The following is a 21,062-nucleotide window of genomic DNA, read 5'->3' on the forward strand; positions in this document are numbered from 1 at the left end:
CGAGATACTCAATGATTACCTCTGTCTCATACAAGTTGTCAAGTCAAACTTAGTAGCTGGCAAGTGGCAACTAAAGTTTACGGACCCAAAAGGTTGTGTCTGTAATCTCCATGTAATATGTATCAGCTTGCTGTTGTATAGAAAAAAATGTCTAACCGCCGTAAACGATCTACTTTTTATTACATAATAATTAATAACATGTCAGACACGCGCTCATTTGTCACCAACCGAGCCTTTTGGAGCCGAACACATTTGCAGTATAACTATAATGACGAAGCATTGCTGTGGTGATGTACTGTTAAATGGATACAGTACTAAAGATGGATTACAATCTGTATGATTTCAGGATTAATGTCCTGGTTGTGGTGGTCACCCGCAGTAGACGTTCATGTATACATATTGGACCTTATGAATGTCAGTTGTTTATGGAGAATTGAGGTGTGTAATGATCGCTGTGCAGGACAAAGCATGTTTCTAGTTACTATTGAGTTGATAGTGAGAAGGATAGGTATAGTTATGAATTAAAACACTTGCAGGTTTAAACACAATTAAACAGTTAATTTATTACTTATAAATTGAGGTAAGGATATAATATATACAATAAAAAATTGTAAACTATGCATTTGGCTTATTAAAAATATGCAAATAATATTATATACACTAAAAATATAAGATATAGGTACTAGGTAGGTATTTACTACCTACACTAAAAGAAAAAAATTAACACATTTTAAAATTAATAAAATATTTTTCTTGACTATTAACGCCATTCAAATGTATTATTCTAAACAATCACATGGTATTTTAAATTTTCAAAACTGAATGATCTGTAAGACCTTAATGTGTTTTTATATCTATTTACAAGAACTCCATTCAACATTACATGACGTTAAAACATCTAGTAAGTAGGAACAAAATTTACCTTAAAACATTAATTTTTCACGTTTTTACAGTGGAAATATGCAATAATATGTATTTTGTCCAAAATATGAAAAATAAAAACTCCAACATTTAAATAATATACTGTGTCATATAAATCCTATCTCTGCTTATAAATCATAAAATAAAATAAAATTAGAATAGCTTACTACTATCATCTAAGTTATTAGGCTAGGGAGTGACTATATACTTGCGGCAGTGTGGCTGTGACAAAGTCTAGTGTCCACGAATAGCAATTGTCTTACAATTATAATAGTCAGTCCAGAACTGTGACTACCTTCTGATTAATACTAGGTCTTCTACTCGTATTTATACAAGCCCTAGCAATGATGTGTATGGCTTAGTGTTTTTGATAAAAATACACATCTGTAAAACGGTGGTATGATCTCATTAAAAAAAAATGTTTATTATGGAAATCTCCTATGGTGTTTCCACTGTGTATAGTTAAATGTTCTATTTTTAGTGGAAACATGTTTTTTTGTCCTTTGCCATTTTCTATCAAATCTGGGATTAAAAATATATCTTATTAAAACATGTTAGATGTTCTAAAATATAGTATAATTCAATATATACTATATTGGGTTTCCTACAGGCACCATACTAACATTAGTGATTCTAAAATTCAAATGATGTGTCATAGTCAAAGATAAAGCAGTAGTAGATAATAGATATTCCTGTCATCAATCAAATTGGAGCTAGTTTTCACTAAACACTATTAGATCTGCTAAATACTCATGGTTTTCATCAAACTTATTAAGTAAGTTACCTATTATAAATTTAAAAATGTTTTGTGTCAGTATGAATAATTATTAGGTACCATTAGAAATACAATTGAAGATTTTATTAAAACTTATTACAAACACGTGCATATGTTATTGTATAATAATAATTATAATCAAAATCAAATTTCGATTTTAAACTAAAAGTTGTTTTTTTTTACAATAGAAATAACATTTTATAATTCAATAATTTACTATTGGCAAATCTGGGAGCTACCTATCCATTGTTCCAATTAACTTTATCTCATTATGATTTACTAGGGTATAAACAAATAATAAAACCTTTGGTCTAGGAAAAGCTATATATTAGAGAATCTGTAATACAGCACATTTTAGATGCACTATAGTCACTAAGCTCCATGCATCTTCATATAAGACTTTTATACTTTATTATTATACTTAGAAATTTTTGCTTTGCTCTTACAATTTGATTTGTTTTGTTAAATTATAATATTATTTACTGTAATCTATCTAAAATTATTTATTCATTTTAACCTGATCAATATTATGTATACTTTTGTTGATAGATCAGCACACAATGCAAATTGAAACAATTACCTAATAAGAATCTTTTAACATTGGAATCAATAGATTCAAATGCAAGGTGGGAACTACCAAATGGTACACTGTTAATGATGAAGATATGCATTAATTCACATTACAACTTTTAGGAAAATAACCAACAATTACAACACCATCTAGTCAATATACCAATTCTATGACATCAGACATTCTGTGCTTCGTAAAGTGAGATAATATTTATAGTACCTATTTGACAATTATTCTATTTTACCTAAAAATTAATCTGTTATTTGTGTTTTTCTATGTTTGAATTAATGTTGTACCAATACATTGTTCTATGTTTCAAGTTTCAATTTATAAACTGTGTATTGGATTTAAATTAAATTTTTACATTATTATTGTGTATTAATAATTGATTAATATTAATATTAATTTATATTGTATCATTAAAAATTATTACACCCTTAAGGCAAAGAGTACAGATAACAGAGTAATTTTTATTAGTTTATAAATCTAGGTTTAAATTTAAAAAATAGGTATATATTATTGTTGAAAATAGAATATTTATGATTATAAACTTATGTGTCTCATTTCTGTGTACAAACAATATGTCATTAATTTTAAATATTTCATAATTATTTTAAAAGGTTTATATCTCTACAATTAAACATTTAAAATTTGTATGAAGTGAGATGATTGTAAGTAGATTATGTAATATTTATAAAGAAAATTGAATATTATTCTTACTATTTTTAATTCCTTGTTTTTGTGCTTAAAATCAATAAATAGTTTGTTTTTTAAATAAGGTTTCGTATGAAAAAACTTCAAAAATGTATTTTTTAATTCAATACTTACAATTTTTCATTAAACAAATTATTTAAATATTTATAAATAGAGCATTATGAAATTAAATCATTCCTGTTTATTTCACAAGTTTCAAGTGTAAGTAATATATATATTTACAATTTCGTTTTTAAGAGAATTATGAGCATTTTTAAACTGGTTGAGAAATAAGTATGCATTTTTTAAAGGCGAGTTAAGTAAAAAAAAGCGTAGGTAGTCTAGTGGGTACTACTCTGTTGTATATTAGATGCCGTATGGATTACTATTATATTATATAGGTGCGTAGGAGTGTTAAATTTGAATCTAATGATAGGTATCATTGTATACGAAAAACGATTCTGAACGGGATGAGATGATTTATCAGCCTAGAATATAATATATAAAATATATTTTAAATTGGGTGGTGAAAAAGGTGATTTATGTTTCAATTTTATACGATGAGAATAACTTTTAACTATAACAAATATCTAAAATTATTTGATATACTATCATTATTTTACGAGTTAATTTTGGATTTCGTAAAAATTTAAACTAAGGATAACATTTTTTTTAATTGGCTTACGTTCAAGTTCTTTTATAATTATTGTCAACCAAACTTATGGAGAATCTCGTATTAAATTTTCAACTCTTAGCTCAATTGCGCCCGCAGAAATTTTCATCGGGAGGAGCAAGGTGTATATTATACATATATATATATTATATATATATAATATATAAAATGCTAGGTTAGGTTAGGTAAAATTCTGTAATAGGTATACAAACATAGGCAACAAAAGCGGGGGGGAGTATGGCCCCTGCGGGCGCCCAAAGCCCATGTCTTAGCTATTTACACAAACATTTTGATAAATTTTAACTACAAAATAATTTGTAGGTATTCATGATTTTGACAAATTTTTGTCAATATTTTAACTTCAAACGCTAATAAAAAAAATTGTGCCTACGTATTCTTATAATTTTTGAATCACTATAAGACTAACTTATGAGGAGTTTTGTATTAATTTTTTAAGTATTTTGACTCAGTCAAAAAAATTGTATCCATATTTGTAAAAAAAAAAAATAAACAAAAACGAATAATTCAAATGCCTATAAATAGCATTAAAATAAGAGAAATATTTTGAAAATTAAATCGTGTAAAGAAAATGCCAATCTAAATAATTGGTAATATTTTCATGTACGACTTATACTTTTTGAATAATAACAAATAGGTATTTAATAAAATAATAACGTTTGAGGATAAATCGTTATCGTTACGCATTATCGTAAAAATTTGAACTTTAAAAAAAAAAAATAAAAAAAAAATGAAAAAAAATTGTGGAAAAACATACTTGATTGTAAAATCAATACATTCTTTACTTCGTTCAAACACTAAAAAAACTATGTATTGTTTATTAATATGTAAAACTCGTAGGTGTATGAAATATGCTTAATTTCCTGTCCATCGGTACAACTTAAATCATAAATATATATAGGTAATTACTAATTAGGTGGGATAAACTTAGAAGATAGTACGAGTATATTATACACTATAAAGTCTATAGTCTATACTACGAGTAGTGACCTACTATATATTCTTATTAAATAAATATCAAAGTTCCATTGGTTTTATTTACTTTGGAAAATTAACATAGGTACTTCGTTATATGAGAACTTGATCTATATTGAGTTGTGAGTTGTATTTAAAAAAAAATGTTATTAAATGTTTCAGCAAATGCTATCAAACAATAACATGTAACAACAAGTAATGACTAAAAATCAATAAAAATTTGTGATTATAATTTAACCTATTTGTATTAATTTTTATACATAATATGTATATTATATTTGTACTATCACAGTTTATAATTATTATGACATATTTTGTAAAAATTTGAACTTTGAACACTTATAAAAAAAATTGTGGCCAACGATTTTTGATTTTTTTTTTAACTAACATGATTGACTTCTCATTACAGTTTCTGGATTATAGTATTTATACTATTATAATAATTAATAGTACTTAGTGTTTTTACACTTAATTCTAATATACCCAACACAATACAGACATATTGCGTTTACTACATGGTCTACAATCATAAACATTAAACATATACATTTTAATATTAATAATATAATAATGTTTATAATTGTGGCCTTGTACCTTGTAAATAAATTATAACAAAATGTATTTATTTTTATTTTTTTTTATTATTATTATTTATTAAAATTATTACAAAGCTATAAAATTTATTGATTTTTTGTTTAATAATAATAATTTATTTTTATTTTTGAACTGCACTTGATACTTGACATCTCTTATTTTGTACTATAGACCGTCTATTTTTGTACATGCATTTCTGGATGCCAAATGTAGAATAGATTAAAATTTTACGTCGGAAATTTGATTGTGGTATTAAGATTCATTCAACTTCGTGACGAAAAATAATTGTTTACATACGTAGAAAAAGCTTCTCTTATATATTTTCAACATTTATGGAAAATGGTTCACTAAAAAATAAAAAAATCGTCTCTTTAGTCTACACCTTTGGAAATCTGGAAAATTTGCATTGAAATTCTCTTTTATATAGTAATAAAATATATGAAATATGTTTTTCCGTCATTATTGTCTGCAGTGGTGGATTCAGGGGAAGGGCACATGGTTCAATTTTCTATCGACAATGTTTTTTATGTTACTACGAGTATAATGTAAATAAAAAATATAGTAAATAAGAATAATACTACCTATTAGTGTAATCATTATTTAAATTTAAATTGATAAAATGAGTTACATGTACAGGTTAAAGTATGAGAATCTATAAAAATATTTGTACTTATTAATGACTTCATTTATGTATAATAACTTGCTATAATATGTATAAATTATTATTTTGGTGTGTGATATTAACGAATCATTATATTGAATACATTACCAAATACCAATTTCGTTTAAAAATAAGAGTATGTATTATTAATTATGATTAAATAATCATTATACAATTTATATGTGCCCCCTATCGGCCCTATCAAAATATCCAAAATCCGCCCCTGATTTTCTGTTGTCTGTAGATATCTTTTTTAATGTAGGAAAGTGTACCAAATTATTTTATACAAGTTAAGTTTCTCGTAATCGAAATTTCCTTGTAAGACCTTAATGTGTTCTTATACCTATTTACTATAGAACTCCATTCGACATTAGGTACATAACATTAAAACGTCTGATAAGTAGTAACGAAGTACAGGTACCATAAATTATAAAACATGCATTTTTCGCGTTTTTATTTAAATATTTATTATAGGTAATTTAAATGAGATGAAACCCAATAACAATTTTTATAGTTATTATAGTAGTAGCAAGACTTAAGTCTATTTATGTAGACTAAAATGACAATAAAAATAATCGCAAAAACACTAAAAAGCTATAATAAAATAATACATCAAGATAATAATAATACCTATAAAGTGGCGAATACGAGGGGGGTGATAGAGCGATCGCCCCCTCCTTGGGCTGTATTTTTTAATTTTTATATTATAAATTATAATATTGGGCTGGAACTCACTGAAAGCCGATTTTTCATTTATGAAAATCCCCCCTTGGGTGACTTCAGGATCCGTTACTGTACCTATATATCTAAAATAATAATAATAATAAAAATCACGTATAAAAAATAAACTATGTATAAAATGGCCAATGGGTATCTAATAAGTTACAAAAACCATTAAAAGTATGAAAATGAAATAAATTAACCTGAATATCATTATCTATTTTCATTAATCTATTTATAGGTGAAACAAGTGGAAAAATTAATTATTTGAAATGGAATGTTAAACGTTTTTTTAGATCTATTTTGACATTGAGGAACATTAAAATTTATGTAATTGAGTTAATCAAGACAGTTTATAATACCATTAACTATTTTATATATAGAAACTTCAAATCAATCATTTTTCTCTTATCAGCTAGACTGGTCATATTTAATTTGAATAATAATGGTGTATATTACGAATGAGTTAGACAAAAACTAACACATTTGTAAGAAATTAATCGAAGGAATCGATTTTGAATAGCTTCAAGACTTTTTATATGAACAGCACTAGAGGGTGACCATATAATTGAGTTATATTCTAGAATAGAATACATTAGAGAAGAATAGAGAATTTTTAACGCTTCAGAATTAGTAAAATTTTTTTTATATGTCCTATTTATATAAACATGCATTTTTGCGTTTTTATAGCAAAAATACACAATAATTTATATTTTGTCAAAAATATGCAAAACCACCATTTAGAATTTAGATCATCATGAGGTAATTCGTGAAAATTACTGACAAAAATATTGATCAGAAGTTGCAAAAAAAATATACTATTGCATATAAATCCTATTTCTGATAATAACTAAAAGGATAATGGGTACCAAATTTACTAAAACCAAATCTTAGTACTTCGCTGTATAAAATATATTAAAAAACATTTTAGTTTGATTGATATTATAACATAATTTTGAATTTAAATTAAAGTCAATATTATTCTCTTTCTGTAGTTATCAATTAATTTATTTAGTTATTGAAAATTATAAAAAATATAATGTATTTTAAATTTTTAAACTAGACAGTGATGGCAACAATAACCTGTACCATATATTTTAATAATTGAAAATAAATTCTACCGGAAAGCTTAGTAGGTATACACTTTATACTTGATTTATTTACACTAAAATTATTACTTTATTTATATATTTTTTTATTCTCTAATTTTGGAACAATTTTTTTTTCTTAATTTACTTTTAAAAAATACACAATTATTTCTCAACCAGTTTAAAAATGCACATAATTCTCTTAAAAACCTAATAAGATTTACGTAGATTTTACGTAAGTTACGCTGTTGTTGTAAAACTGAGACAACGTAGTAAATTTGGGTTCAGTATAACCCATTATATATTTTTAGTTTTAATATTAGAATGAATTGACTTATTACCAAAATTAAAGCAGGTTAGAATATTATAATTTGTAAGTAATTCAACAATAAATTTTTTTTCAATTTTTTAATTTTTAAGTAAGATATGAGTAGATATGTAAACATAGAAAAATTGAAAATGCTCATATCCAAAATAAAAAATTCTATCAGAGTAATTCAAATAAAACATTTTACGACAGAACATATTTATTCATGAAATAACCATTTATCCTGAAACAATTTTTGTTATTTTATTGTTATTCAAAACCAAACATATTCACCAAATGTTTCTAATATAATTTTCTACACAGTATGATCAAAATATTTTAACTTTTTTGAATTATGTTTAGACGATTTACATTTTCGACTTTTTTTTAGTTAAATGTCAAAAAAAATGTAAACGTGGTCAAAAATCTAATTTTCTGTCAATTTTTTCGTTTATATATTTTTTTATGAGCCCCTAAACCGAAATCTATAAAATTTTAAAGATTAAGATATACACGTCTCACCTCACCACACTTAGTTATTGTCTCTATATCGTATTATAGGTACATTTCACTAGTTTAACGTCGAAATTAAACATTACATAAATTAAACTAAATAAAATACTATAAATGGTATATAAACATAAATAAATAAGTATGTAATATAAATATAATTCCATAAAAAGTACAACATTACTAATAAATTGTTAATAAAATAATAAGTTTTACTTTACGAAAATAAAAATTAACCTAACCCCTTCTGCGTAAAACCATTTTGAGATGTGTACGTATAGATAAGTTTAAAAATTTTGTAAATTAGCAAATAATGTTCCTATTACTTCAATATATTTAGACTTTATGGTTTATACAAAAAGTTCAATTAAACAATTTTGGATAACGGGTTCCTACCGCGATAAAATAATAATAAAAAAGTAAAAAAATAGATATTATAATGATGAAATATAAATAATTATTAAATAATCTATCTACTGTTTGTTGTGAAAAACATAGTCGGTCGATAAGGATTACTCCGAATACAGGTCAGTTGATGTCAATTATTCGTCTGTTCGTATCGTATGCGTTTTAATCTCATACTAATATAGTTAGTATAATAATCTAGACTAAATATAGTTTTTTTTTTGTAAAAATTAAATTAAAAATGCATTATTTAATAATAAATAAATTTATATTTCTCGGATTTTTAATGAAAAATAAAATACTTATATACTTATATTTTATAATTTAAGGGCATAAATGCATATAAATTTTAAGATTTTTTAGAACATTAAGTGTCTAGCCCTATTTATAACCGATACTACACTTGTTTTTATTATTGGGTCATTGTCGTTAATATGGATTTTATATTATATTATTCAAATTAATTTAAATTGAAGTTTGCTTGTTAAAATTTTACGTGAAATATTTGTAGATTTTTCCAATATCTAAAGTATCTAATATTAAAACTATAGAAACCAAATCACTTAATACTATATAATCATAATCTAAATATTAAAAATCAATGTTATATTATTATTATAACTATGACCCGGATTTATATGCAATAAAAATCTATAAATTATATGCACTCATATCATAAATAAGCGAAAAAAAAAGCAAAATCATTTTTTTTACATATTAATTAACTATAAGATTTATAGTAAAAATTAAAAATATTATACAATCAGTAGAAAATCGATTAACCGTCACTGTCGGGACCGGGATAACGACGGTTAACAGAAATACAATAATACAAAAAATAATTTTTTATAAACGTACATTTGCGGACAAAAATAATAAAATAATAATAAATAATAAATACTATAATAATATATAATATTATGTAATAACAAAAATAATACCATTCTAAAAAAAATACTATTCACTTTGTTCGTATCGCCGCATTTATCGCGTTTATTGCATTGATATTACAATTTTTTTGAATGCTTGAGGTCGCCACATTAGGCGCCACGACAAATTTATCGCGATCGCATCATCAACTTTTTTTTTGACAGTGGTTGATAACGGATAATAGAGAGAGGCGGTAAATCGAGTATTTACTGTACATATAGATAAAGTTTATTAAAAAAAAAATTCAGAATAACATTATTTTTATGAAATTGTGTTTAAAAGTATTATCATTGACTATAAAATATACTGTATAGTATTTATAATTAATAGTATTTTACTATTTATATTAAATTATTAGTATGTAACGTGTACCTACATGAGGTAAAAAAAAATTGATTGAAAGCTTCTACAGCGATTATCTCGAAGCATAATTTTATAACTGGAAAAACTTGTTTCCGCGTCCTAGGATACAATTGGTGTATTTTTAAAACTAGATAAATTGTCTACTGCAGACATTTCCTCATTTTTGTTACATTTCGTTACCTCACCAGTTGCCATTGATTATTTTAAATGTAGAACATCTACGAGTTTTTAACAAAACGTTTGTAAATTTAGTTCTAGTAAAACTTATAACCTGGCTCTTTCTTCCAACTCATTCTTAATATTTATTTTTCGTCATTCGTCGGTAACATCGATGTACATTATAGTGGGTTATTTACAATTAACATTTTGTAACTACTACTGTAGATATTTCCAAGGCTGGGAATTAACGAGTTAAAAAGTTAAAATTAAGTTACTTTTAACTAAGTTACTTAACGAGTTACTTTTTTTTAAAAGTAACATCTCACTTAACGAGTTAATTTATTTTATAGTCACGTTAAGTTATTTTTTTCTTTGTACGAACCTCAAAGATTTATTATTGCATTTCGTGGTAATAAAAAAATAATAATAATAATAACAATAATTATTATGTTAAATATAAATTATTCTGCTATAATATATTATTATGTAGGTATCGAGTATTCTAAATATTATAGACTGTCGAAGTGTTCTGCACCATGTCTGGATTTTAAAATAACGTTTTAAACTTTAAATACAAATATATACCTATATTATTGATTAAATATACTATAACATTATAGTAACTGTATATTTAAACAATGCTAATAGTTAATGGAACTTACAAAATGTCAAAATATACGAAACGACTTATGAGAAATAAAGAATAATATTTTATATTATTTCTTATTCACAGAATATAGTATGTCTAGAACTCTAGACTCAAGATATGAGATTAGTGCCATGCGGTAATTAATAATTATTATTTAGAAAAGAAAAACTTGTATTATCCAAACCAATTATCCCATATCATACGTTTATAAACTGTCAGTTTTAATTAAAATTTGTGGTTTGTTATATTTAAATTCATTTGTGGAAATGATAAGAATAATTTTGCTCGGAGTGAGGGAGTAACCCATTGTATTTACTATTTACTAAATTAATTATTTCATTGGATTTCATAATTTATAAGTATCTACAGCAAAATACATTTTTTTAAGATATAAAGACCTACATTATAATATTATGTTATTTGTAAATCTTTAACATGAAGTGTAAATGGTGTAATTATAAGTTTTATATGAAAAAAAAGTAACTTATTTTTAATTAAGTTAAGTTACTTATTTTTTCCAATTAACTTGTAACTTTAACAAGTTAAATAAAAAAGAAAAATAACTTTTAACTTAAAACTTAACTTAGATTTTTTCCAATTAACTTAACGAGTTAAAAAAAATAGTTAATTTGCCCAGCCTTAGATATTTGAATATTTGTACAAACGTAAATATGACTATTTTAAATTTTAATGAATATAATGATAGATTTATAATAATAATAATAATTATTATTATTATTGTAAAATAAGCAAAATATATGCAACTGCCAACTATTTAGAAACATACAATTAATATGCATTTTCATCAAAATATGCAAAAATACGAAAAAAAACCATAGAATTTACACATTATGCATCATCGATATTTATTATCAAAATTATTCTAAGAAAACTGTAGAAAAATATACATTTACATATAAATCCGCGCCCTAACTACTCATTTTTTTTATTTATTTATATTTAAATAGTTTATAATTATTCAGTTTTTTTTTTTTACTATTATCCGATAGTGACGAGTATTTTAGATAGTTTTCTTATAATTTGTCTATAATTTTTATAGTAGGTCAATATTATTTAAAAATCATAAACAATTGATTTTATATGAATGCGTTTTGTTTGTGTTGCACGTAGATTTGAGAAAAACTTATATTGTGCCGATATTCTCTTAAATACATGTATATAATTGATTTATCTAATTATAGTAATAATAATTAGGTACAACAATTAATGTTTTATAGGTTGACACCGCACAACCACATCGTAAGTCATATAAATTGTTGAAATATTAAATTGTAATTTACGATACTACCCTATATATTTAGTGGGTAAGTATTGCTGTCACCCTATAGATTAAATATAGTAATAATTAGAATTATACATTTGTTCTTACTTCTTAGTGCTGATGTGACGCATTCTTATGACAACTGTAACAGTAATTCATATAGTGTATAGATGCAGTGTTTAGTCACTATCTGTCGATTTACGTAACACAATATTATGTTTCTTTCGCGTGTTTTCGTTTTTTTTTTATTTTACTATTTCATACAATTAAATAATACTTCTTTTTCTTATTTTAACAATATCATAAAATTTATTTATTTTTTGCACATTTTAAGTCTATAGACACCTAAAAGTCTAAATAAGTACAAGTCTAATATTTTATGTGTGTATTCAGGAATACAATTGTACAATAATGAAAATTTATAAAATATTACAGTAATTTTTAATTATTAAGTAGAGTGTGCAGGAACCGAAATACCGAAAATGGATAACGAATTTATAGAAATAAAGTAACGAACCAGTGCATAACATTGTGAAATACTTTATTTTATTACAAGTAAATCAAAAAACTTATTTTAGATAACTTCAATACCGAAAAAGTATAGGTATTGTGCGAGAATAATAATTTATTATTATGCTAGTAGAAAAGTAGCTTTTAAATTCGCTCTACACTATGCGTGTTTCTTGTTTTCGTGTATATTCTTGAATAGTGTATAAGGTGTTTCACAAAAAAATTTTTAGGGAAAACTGTTTTGTGATGTTTCATAAACGAGGCGGTAAAAAAAAATTGAAAAATTTGTTAGACGAAGACAACATCATATCACAAATTTACTTGGATTTATAGCGTTGTTATAGAATTTTCTTATCAAATCACGTCTTGTTTGTCATATCTACATAAATAAATAATTAATAATAATCTGTTATAGGTACTGATAATTTATTAAAATTGTACAATATGTGCAATATCAAACAGTCAACAGATGTACACGTTACTTAATTTAATTATGAACGATATTTATATTTAACATTGTTTTAAAATTCACTAAAATCAGAAATTAAAGTACTTTTGACTCCTCAATAAAAAAAGGTATTCTTGCCGTTTGCGGTCTACCGCACACTTGTCATCTACCACTCATCTTTATATATATTACATGATCATTCCCAATGATTCGACGGCGATTAGGTTTTATCTTAACGATGTAACTTCTATAATAAATAATAATATAATACCTACTATAATATAACCTAGGTATAACGTATAATATATATAGATAATCAGTTAAAGTTTAGTTTGTGCTTTGATACGTCGTACATTTTTATACAATTGTTCTATCGGAGGAAAATACTATAGCTTTTTTTGGACCTTTTCCGTTAGTTCACTACCACTACTTTTTTTGATTTTTCTGTTCATTCACTAACATTAATCCATAAACATATTATTTAGATTCTGGGGGTATGAAGTGTGCTTTATGTGTATATAGTTACTACCAATAACTATATGCGTGTTTCGGCACTCGTCGCTACGCTCCTCGGCGCCGTCGCTACGCTCCGCACAAATCGAAAATATCCCTCGACTTGCTATGCAACGCCACCTCAAGTAAGTCACAGGATAATCACTGCCCATATACTACGACATAACTTACCCTGTGACTTACTTGAGGTGGCGTTGCATAGCAAGTCGAGGGATATTTTCGATTTGTGCGGAGCGTAGCGACGGCGCCGAGGAGCGTAGCGACGAGTGCCGAAACACGCATGTGTAGTCATTGGTAGTGAATAAACGGAAAAGGTCCCTTTTTTTAAAGAAAAGATAACTTATTGTTATTGACACACCTTGTGTTCACTGTGACTCGTTAAACAAATTTTATTCTCTAGCAAAAACGAGAAAAAAATTATTACTATAATTGTGTATTATTAAATATACCTATTATAATCTTAAATTTGTATTAATTTATGGATTTTTTACCTATTTGGTTGACAAATAGAAACTTGCTTGGTAGACGACAAGTGATGCGGTATACTGCTATAATATGACTATGGAAACGGACGGTTGATCACATACGACAAGAATACCAAAAAAAGTAATAGACATCAATAATAACAAATAAGATAAAATTTAAATAGATTATGAAGACGATGTATTCATTTTAACTACCTATTAACAAAAAAGTATAACATATATTATTGTCTAAAAATATGATAGTAAATATTAAGCGCTTTCATTTATATAAACATATCTATCTAAAGCTGTTTTAGTTGGCAAAAAATATCTACACAATTTTTAAATAAATTAGGAAATGGTTTTTCTCAAAGCGGATAATGCTCACAGACTTAACATTGTTGTTAAAAATATTTAGAACTAGAAATTATATTATTTGTATTGAATACTGGATCATATTCTTGTTAGAAAATAGTTTAATCGTTTAAAGAAATTAATAGTTGCCTTTAAATATGTATAAATAATTAATGTTTTTTCATACTCTGCGACAGACTCGAACACTTAATCTTATTTTATACATTGTATTCTCACGTAATATGTTAGTAAATATACAAAAATACAGTATGAATGTACAAAAAAAAAAAAAAACAAACAAACAAACACATACATGCAAGTAAAATCAAAATAAATTAAAGTCTTAAACACAATTATTTTTTAAACAAACATATTTGGCCAGCAAAAGCTTTAACAAATCTCTTCAGATTTCTTCAGGGTCACTCCCAAACCATACCTAACCCATCAACACTTTTTGTTAGCATTTAATATTAAACATTTAAATCATAGTCAACTAAATATTTTTAGTGAACCTACTAATGCATAGAAAATTCATACTATAATAATGAATTATTAGAAATTATTATCTCAAGTTATTTGTAGCTTTGCCACTAAAATTATGATTAAAAAGAAATTTAAATTAGCTACAGTCAATAGTTTTAGTTATTAAATATCAACAGTAAAATTAATCATGCAATTATAATATTATACATAGGTAAAAATGCATAATTTATTTTAAATCATGATGAACTATAATATTAGTATTAAAGTGTTGTTATTGTATTGTTATCAACTAAAAAGTACAAATTAGTAAATACTAGATCGCTAATCATAGTATATCGTTCCCATATTTCTAGAGGGCAGAAGTCGAGACTCTAAAAGCAGAGCAGTTTGGTTTATGAACCGAAAGCAAAAATGCTGTTTGTCATGTCTGGCGTTACCGGCGTTTAATGTTATCATCTTCAATACAGTAATGCCACTGTAACATTACGAATTATTGTGACACCTGCATTTTGAACCCCTACCTAACCACCACCTCCGAGTTGGTGATTGCGAAAACACCGGTTCTCGATCAAACGACAAACGCGCATTGGCCAGACGAGCTGCATCGCCTCCACCGGCTCCACCTCCTTGTTTTTGCGCCGGAACAACGTTTTTTTGCATTTCCGCATTTTAGTATTTTACAGAAGCGAAAGACGTTTAGTTAATATATATTTTCTCGTCCGTTCGACGTTGGTCGATTACCAACATTAACATTATTTCAATTATCCGAAATGAAGAACATCTATGGAGTCTTCGTGCTGTGCATCAACTTCGGTGAGTACCTATCACTTTATCAGACATGGTTTTAATATCGAAGTCATATCTGCGGATGTTTAGAGCCCAAATTCGTTGTTAATGCAGGTCGGGTGTTCGTACGATCTGTTAGATTATGGTCTGTGCATAAATTTTGGAGTAGATATCTTTTCTGTTGGTTACCAAAAGTACTAGGTAGGTATATTATATATGCATAATATACCTAGTACTCGTATTTACTGATAAAAGTTACCGGTTTTATCTAATACATTTTGTGTGCTCAATATATGTGTGGACAATTTAGATTTGACACCTGTTCAGTGCTGTATTTATCGAGTGCACAGCCGTGCACTTGTCTCTTACTAATATAATGCAACAGGTACTAGATCAGCATTTTTCCTGCTGAATTTGATTTCAAATTAATTAAGTAGTACTATCGTATTGTTTTGTAGAATTTTTTTAATGTATATTAGTATGTAACCAATATTATTGCTAATCATTGATATTTAAAATTGTTGAAACTTTTTTAACAATTCCCACTAACACAACCTTTTTTGGAATAAGTTATCCATGTTTGTGATGCCTAAAATCTTATCTTGGAATAAAAATGTTCAAATGTTCAATAATAATGTATTAGTGGTTTGGATTTATTATTTATTATGTATTTAAATTAATTAATTCATTGTCAAAAAAAAAGTTTGACTAGTTATTGAAACCATATTACAGTTTCTGGAAATCACTTAATGCTTTTAGTCTATTACTGATATACTTATGTATAATTAGATATAAAACATATTATTTAAATACCTAACATTTTTTTTTTAATATATAAATATTGTATTTTATAAGCATCTATATCTATATTTATATCTATATTAAACTGTTTAAAATATTATATATTTAATGTCAAGAAAAACTAAAAAAGCTAAAAAAAAAGCTCAAGGCTTTAAATATTACTTAATTTGTCTATGATTATTAAACATATTTGATACCTATAAATTTGAATTAAATGAATTTTAAAGCACCCAATTTTTTACAGCAAGGTGACATTTGATTACTTTCGACAAACTTTTAACTACAAACAATTTATTCACAATATATATGTATATAATATATATTTTATACCTATGTATTTTAAAATATTTTATTTATTAATCCACAGTACCTACCTATTATCCTTATTTTAATATTCATTTATTAATAAGTGATAAAAAATAAACCAGTTAATAGGTATAGTAATATATTTTAATGTATCTCTTCATCGAGTAAGACAGTAGTGAGTGTGTTAATTGTTAGTTGATGTTAACTACTGTAAATTATTACTATACTGACATACATTACTGTAATTTTTAGTGTTGTTTAAAAATTAATTCATATTACTATTTATATATATTTTCTATCAGTTATATAGTATATCAAACTTATTTTTTCCATAAATAGGTATTACATATATTACCTATACGACAATTATAATTATGTTTGCAATAAGAATTACTTACATAATTACTACTTTTTCAAGTCATAGATATAACATTTTACGAATTTACCAATCTAAAATTAAACAATGAAGTTCAAATGTTTATACAATTTGAACTTCAAACTCATAAGAAAAAATGTGACTGGTATAACTAATATTGATATTCTAGAATAATTTATGCAAAACATTTTTAAGAAATCTTGTATTAAATTTTCAAATATTCTTGAATGGCTTAAAAGTGATAAAGTATTTTGAAAATTATTTCTCAAAAACTTCTATTATGAAATATATATTTAGAGGTAAGTATATTTTGTTAGTAATTTTTAAATAACAAAAAGATATACAATTTTTTCAAAAAAATGGTTTTGCAAGACGTATTCCTATTTTTCAAAGATTACCATAGAAGAAACATAATACTATATACACATATGATTTCTCCTGCCATATCCTGAAACCCATTTATTTGTTTCTCTTTGAAATCCAAGAAATAATTGTTAGATATTTAATACATATTAGTGCAAGTGTATATAATATTAATCATGTTCATAATGATGTAGAAAGATAAGAAAAATAATATGGATAATTTATTAAAATGTATAATTTAATTTTAACTACATAGGCATAATACAATTTTATTTGTATCAATCGCCATTAATTGCGATAAAATACTTAAATGTACTTCAATATGGTTCTACCCTCTTTATTTTTCAAAACACACTTTTACCAGAATTTTAATTTATAAAATTTTGTTATTGTCCATTAATAATATTTGTTATATATTTTATTTATAGTTTGAATAAAAATGCTTGTTAATTTTTATCAGTAGCAATAGGTTTGATTTTAAATTGAGTATTGAATGTATTTCTTAATTCTTCTTTATTTTTATTATTGAATATAAAAATAATAATATTATTTTAATTATTACTGTGCATTTTAATGTGATATAATTTACAAGCATCTTCCTATACTATTCAATATCATTCAGCTAAATTAACCAATTCTGATAATACATCATACAAAGATTTTTTTGTTAATTTTGGAATATCACAAATATTTCAATCTTACATTAATTTCATCTATCTATTATATAATGATTCCTCTTTAAAAAAAAAATCAATCTCTTTGTGTATTCATATGCTTACTTTTAATTTCAAAAACTTGCATACTATTATATTACCTTAAGTTAGTGGTTTATTCTATTCGGTTGAAGAGCTAGGTTTTTTAGTTAATTCATAATTTACTCAATAGATAAATTGATATAGACCAAATTAATCATGTTACAGATTACTAGATTATCAATATCATCATTAGAAACCTAAGTTTTTTGAAAAGAAATAATACTTTTTTTCTCTTAAAAAACTATTTTTTAGTATATGAAATAAATGCAAATAATAATACATAAGTAATATATGTATGAATAATATTAATAAATTAATTAAAATTTAAAAAATACTTTAAAATTATATTTTTTTTTTAATAACTTTTTATCAAGAACTTTTTGATATAATATATTATTATGTATGTACAATAATTTATTAATATAATATTAATTTAACTAGATCTATGAAAAATATATTTAAAGATTTGTCAAAATTTAATGTATTATAAATACTAAATTCTTATAAATAGAATGTAGTATAGCATATTATATTTTAGTCATAAAAATGTCTATGTTTCATTGTTGCATAATATAATTATTAACACAGATTTAATTTTAATTTTAGTTTATTCCCAGAGGACGCCAATTATATCACACATTACACAAAAAAGTATAAAAGATATTGGTGGAACAACTGAATTGAAATGTACAGTCTTATATGCTGCAGATTTCAGTGTTTTATGGGTTAAGGTCGACAAAGAAAGATTTACTGAACCTGTTACATTTTCAAGTGGAAGTTCACTTATCATTAGAGATTCAAGATTATCATTAACACAAGACACAGATAGCAATAGTTACACATTACAGGTATATAGTATTATACCAAAATTACTTCCAAGTATCAATAATAATTAATATTTTCAGATTAATGATATCCAAGAAACTGATGCGGGCTTCTATCGCTGTGAAGTGATGCTTGGGTTAACTAATAAAATTACAGCTGATACAGAGTTAGTAGTACGTAGACGTCCATTTATTTCTGACAACTCAACTAGATCGTTAATTGTAAATGAGGGTCAATCAGTGAAATTGGAATGTTATGCCGGTGGATATCCTAGTCCAATAATTTCCTGGAGGCGAGCGAACAATGCAATTTTAGCCAATGGTGTATCGATATATAGGTACCAACTAATATAATAAAAAAAATACATATATAGGTAAATTAAATATTAATATTTTTGTCTTCTAGAGGTAACATTTTGGAGATTCCTGTTATTACCAAAGAAGATCGTGGAACATATTACTGTGTTGCTGAAAATGGTGTTGGTAAAGGTGCCAGGCGTAATATTGCTTTAGAGGTTGAATTTGCTCCAGTCATAACAGTTCCTAAACGTCGTTTGGGACAAGCTTTACAATATGATATGGATCTTGAGTGCCATGTCGAGGCATATCCTCCACCAGCTATCATTTGGTTAAACAATGGAGTACAACTATCCAATAATCAACATTACAGGTACATTCACTTGTTGAGCACTTGAAAACAATGTTGTAATGAAATTTAATATGGTTTTTCTGTGAAATTTAGAATATCACATTTTGCTACCACAGATGAAATAACAGACTCTACCATACGAATCATCACAATTGAAAACCGTCAATATGGGGATTATATATGCAAAGCATCAAATGTATTAGGAACTGCTGAAGTTACAGTTACTGTTTATGGTAAATATCAATTATTATTTATATTTAGGTATTTATTTATTATATTATTCAAAATATTAAAAAAATACCATACTATAATATTAACTAATATTATCGTTTTCATTCTTTAATAATGATACTGTGTCATTTAAAAAAAAAATTGACTTGTTTTATATATATACATTGTTTTTGTCTGACTTATTCTTATTGTATTCAAAAATTTTCAAATTTAACCATTTTATATCCTTTGAAAATAATGAAATAGTGTTGTATGGTAAGAGATACAATATAAAACAAATCCTCCTATAATTGCAATATATAGTTATGTTTATTTTTTTTTATTAATTTCTATAAATATTTATTTTACAGAAACTATAATACCGGTATGCCCACCAGCCTGTGGCCAACTATCATCACACTTAAAAAACTCTACTATCAAAATGTCAAGTGCTAATGTTTGGTTCTTAATTACTGTTTACTTATTTTTTGTTTACCTTAGTTTTTAAATTATTTTACTATTTAAAAACTGTTAATTAGTGACTTTAAACCAAAATTATTGCTCAATTTTTCCCTACATATATTTGGTTTACTTTTATTTTTAGATTAAATAAATGCCCTAAACTTATTTTATACTATTCTTATTTATATTTTTAGTGAATGATTGGAAGCAATTTCAAAAGTATAGACATCATAACTGTATTTATAAATATTTATGTTTGTTGAACAAGGAACACTAGTGTTGATTATTATATATATAACTAACTGCAAGATTTATTTATAATATAAGCATTGACTATGCATATTATTTACCTATGTATATGTATTTTTTTTATTAAATTATGTTGAAAAAAATTGTATTATGTTGAATGATGTTGGGGTAACATAATAACCAAACTTTTAAAATGTATGTAGGATCTGTAGTCA

General features: G+C 25.1%; 1 protein-coding gene across 10 annotated transcripts; it reads left to right on the top strand.

The window, feature by feature from the left end:
- The first annotated feature begins 12 nt into the window (after positions 1-12).
- On the top strand, positions 13-20,763 carry LOC114129440 (lachesin-like). 10 transcript variants are annotated; one of them, XM_027994168.2, is made up of 9 exons: positions 20-119; positions 206-438; positions 2,246-2,465; positions 15,420-15,879; positions 19,060-19,301; positions 19,359-19,615; positions 19,684-19,947; positions 20,020-20,159; positions 20,508-20,763. In XM_027994168.2, the coding sequence occupies exons 4-9, from the start codon at positions 15,837-15,839 to the stop codon at positions 20,642-20,644; spliced, it is 1,083 nt and encodes a 360-aa protein (XP_027849969.1). In that variant the 5' UTR covers positions 20-119; positions 206-438; positions 2,246-2,465; positions 15,420-15,836; the 3' UTR covers positions 20,645-20,763. The 10 variants fall into 10 exon arrangements, with proteins under 10 accessions (XP_027849974.1, XP_027849969.1, XP_027849973.1 ...); XM_027994172.2 differs by having other exon boundaries at positions 98-438; positions 2,246-2,322; positions 2,390-2,465; XM_050206163.1 differs by having other exon boundaries at positions 98-292; positions 347-580.
- Positions 20,764-21,062: the final 299 nt, after the last annotated feature.

This window comes from Aphis gossypii, chromosome X (assembly GCF_020184175.1).
Source record: "Aphis gossypii isolate Hap1 chromosome X, ASM2018417v2, whole genome shotgun sequence".
Taxonomy (NCBI): domain Eukaryota; kingdom Metazoa; phylum Arthropoda; class Insecta; order Hemiptera; family Aphididae; genus Aphis; species Aphis gossypii.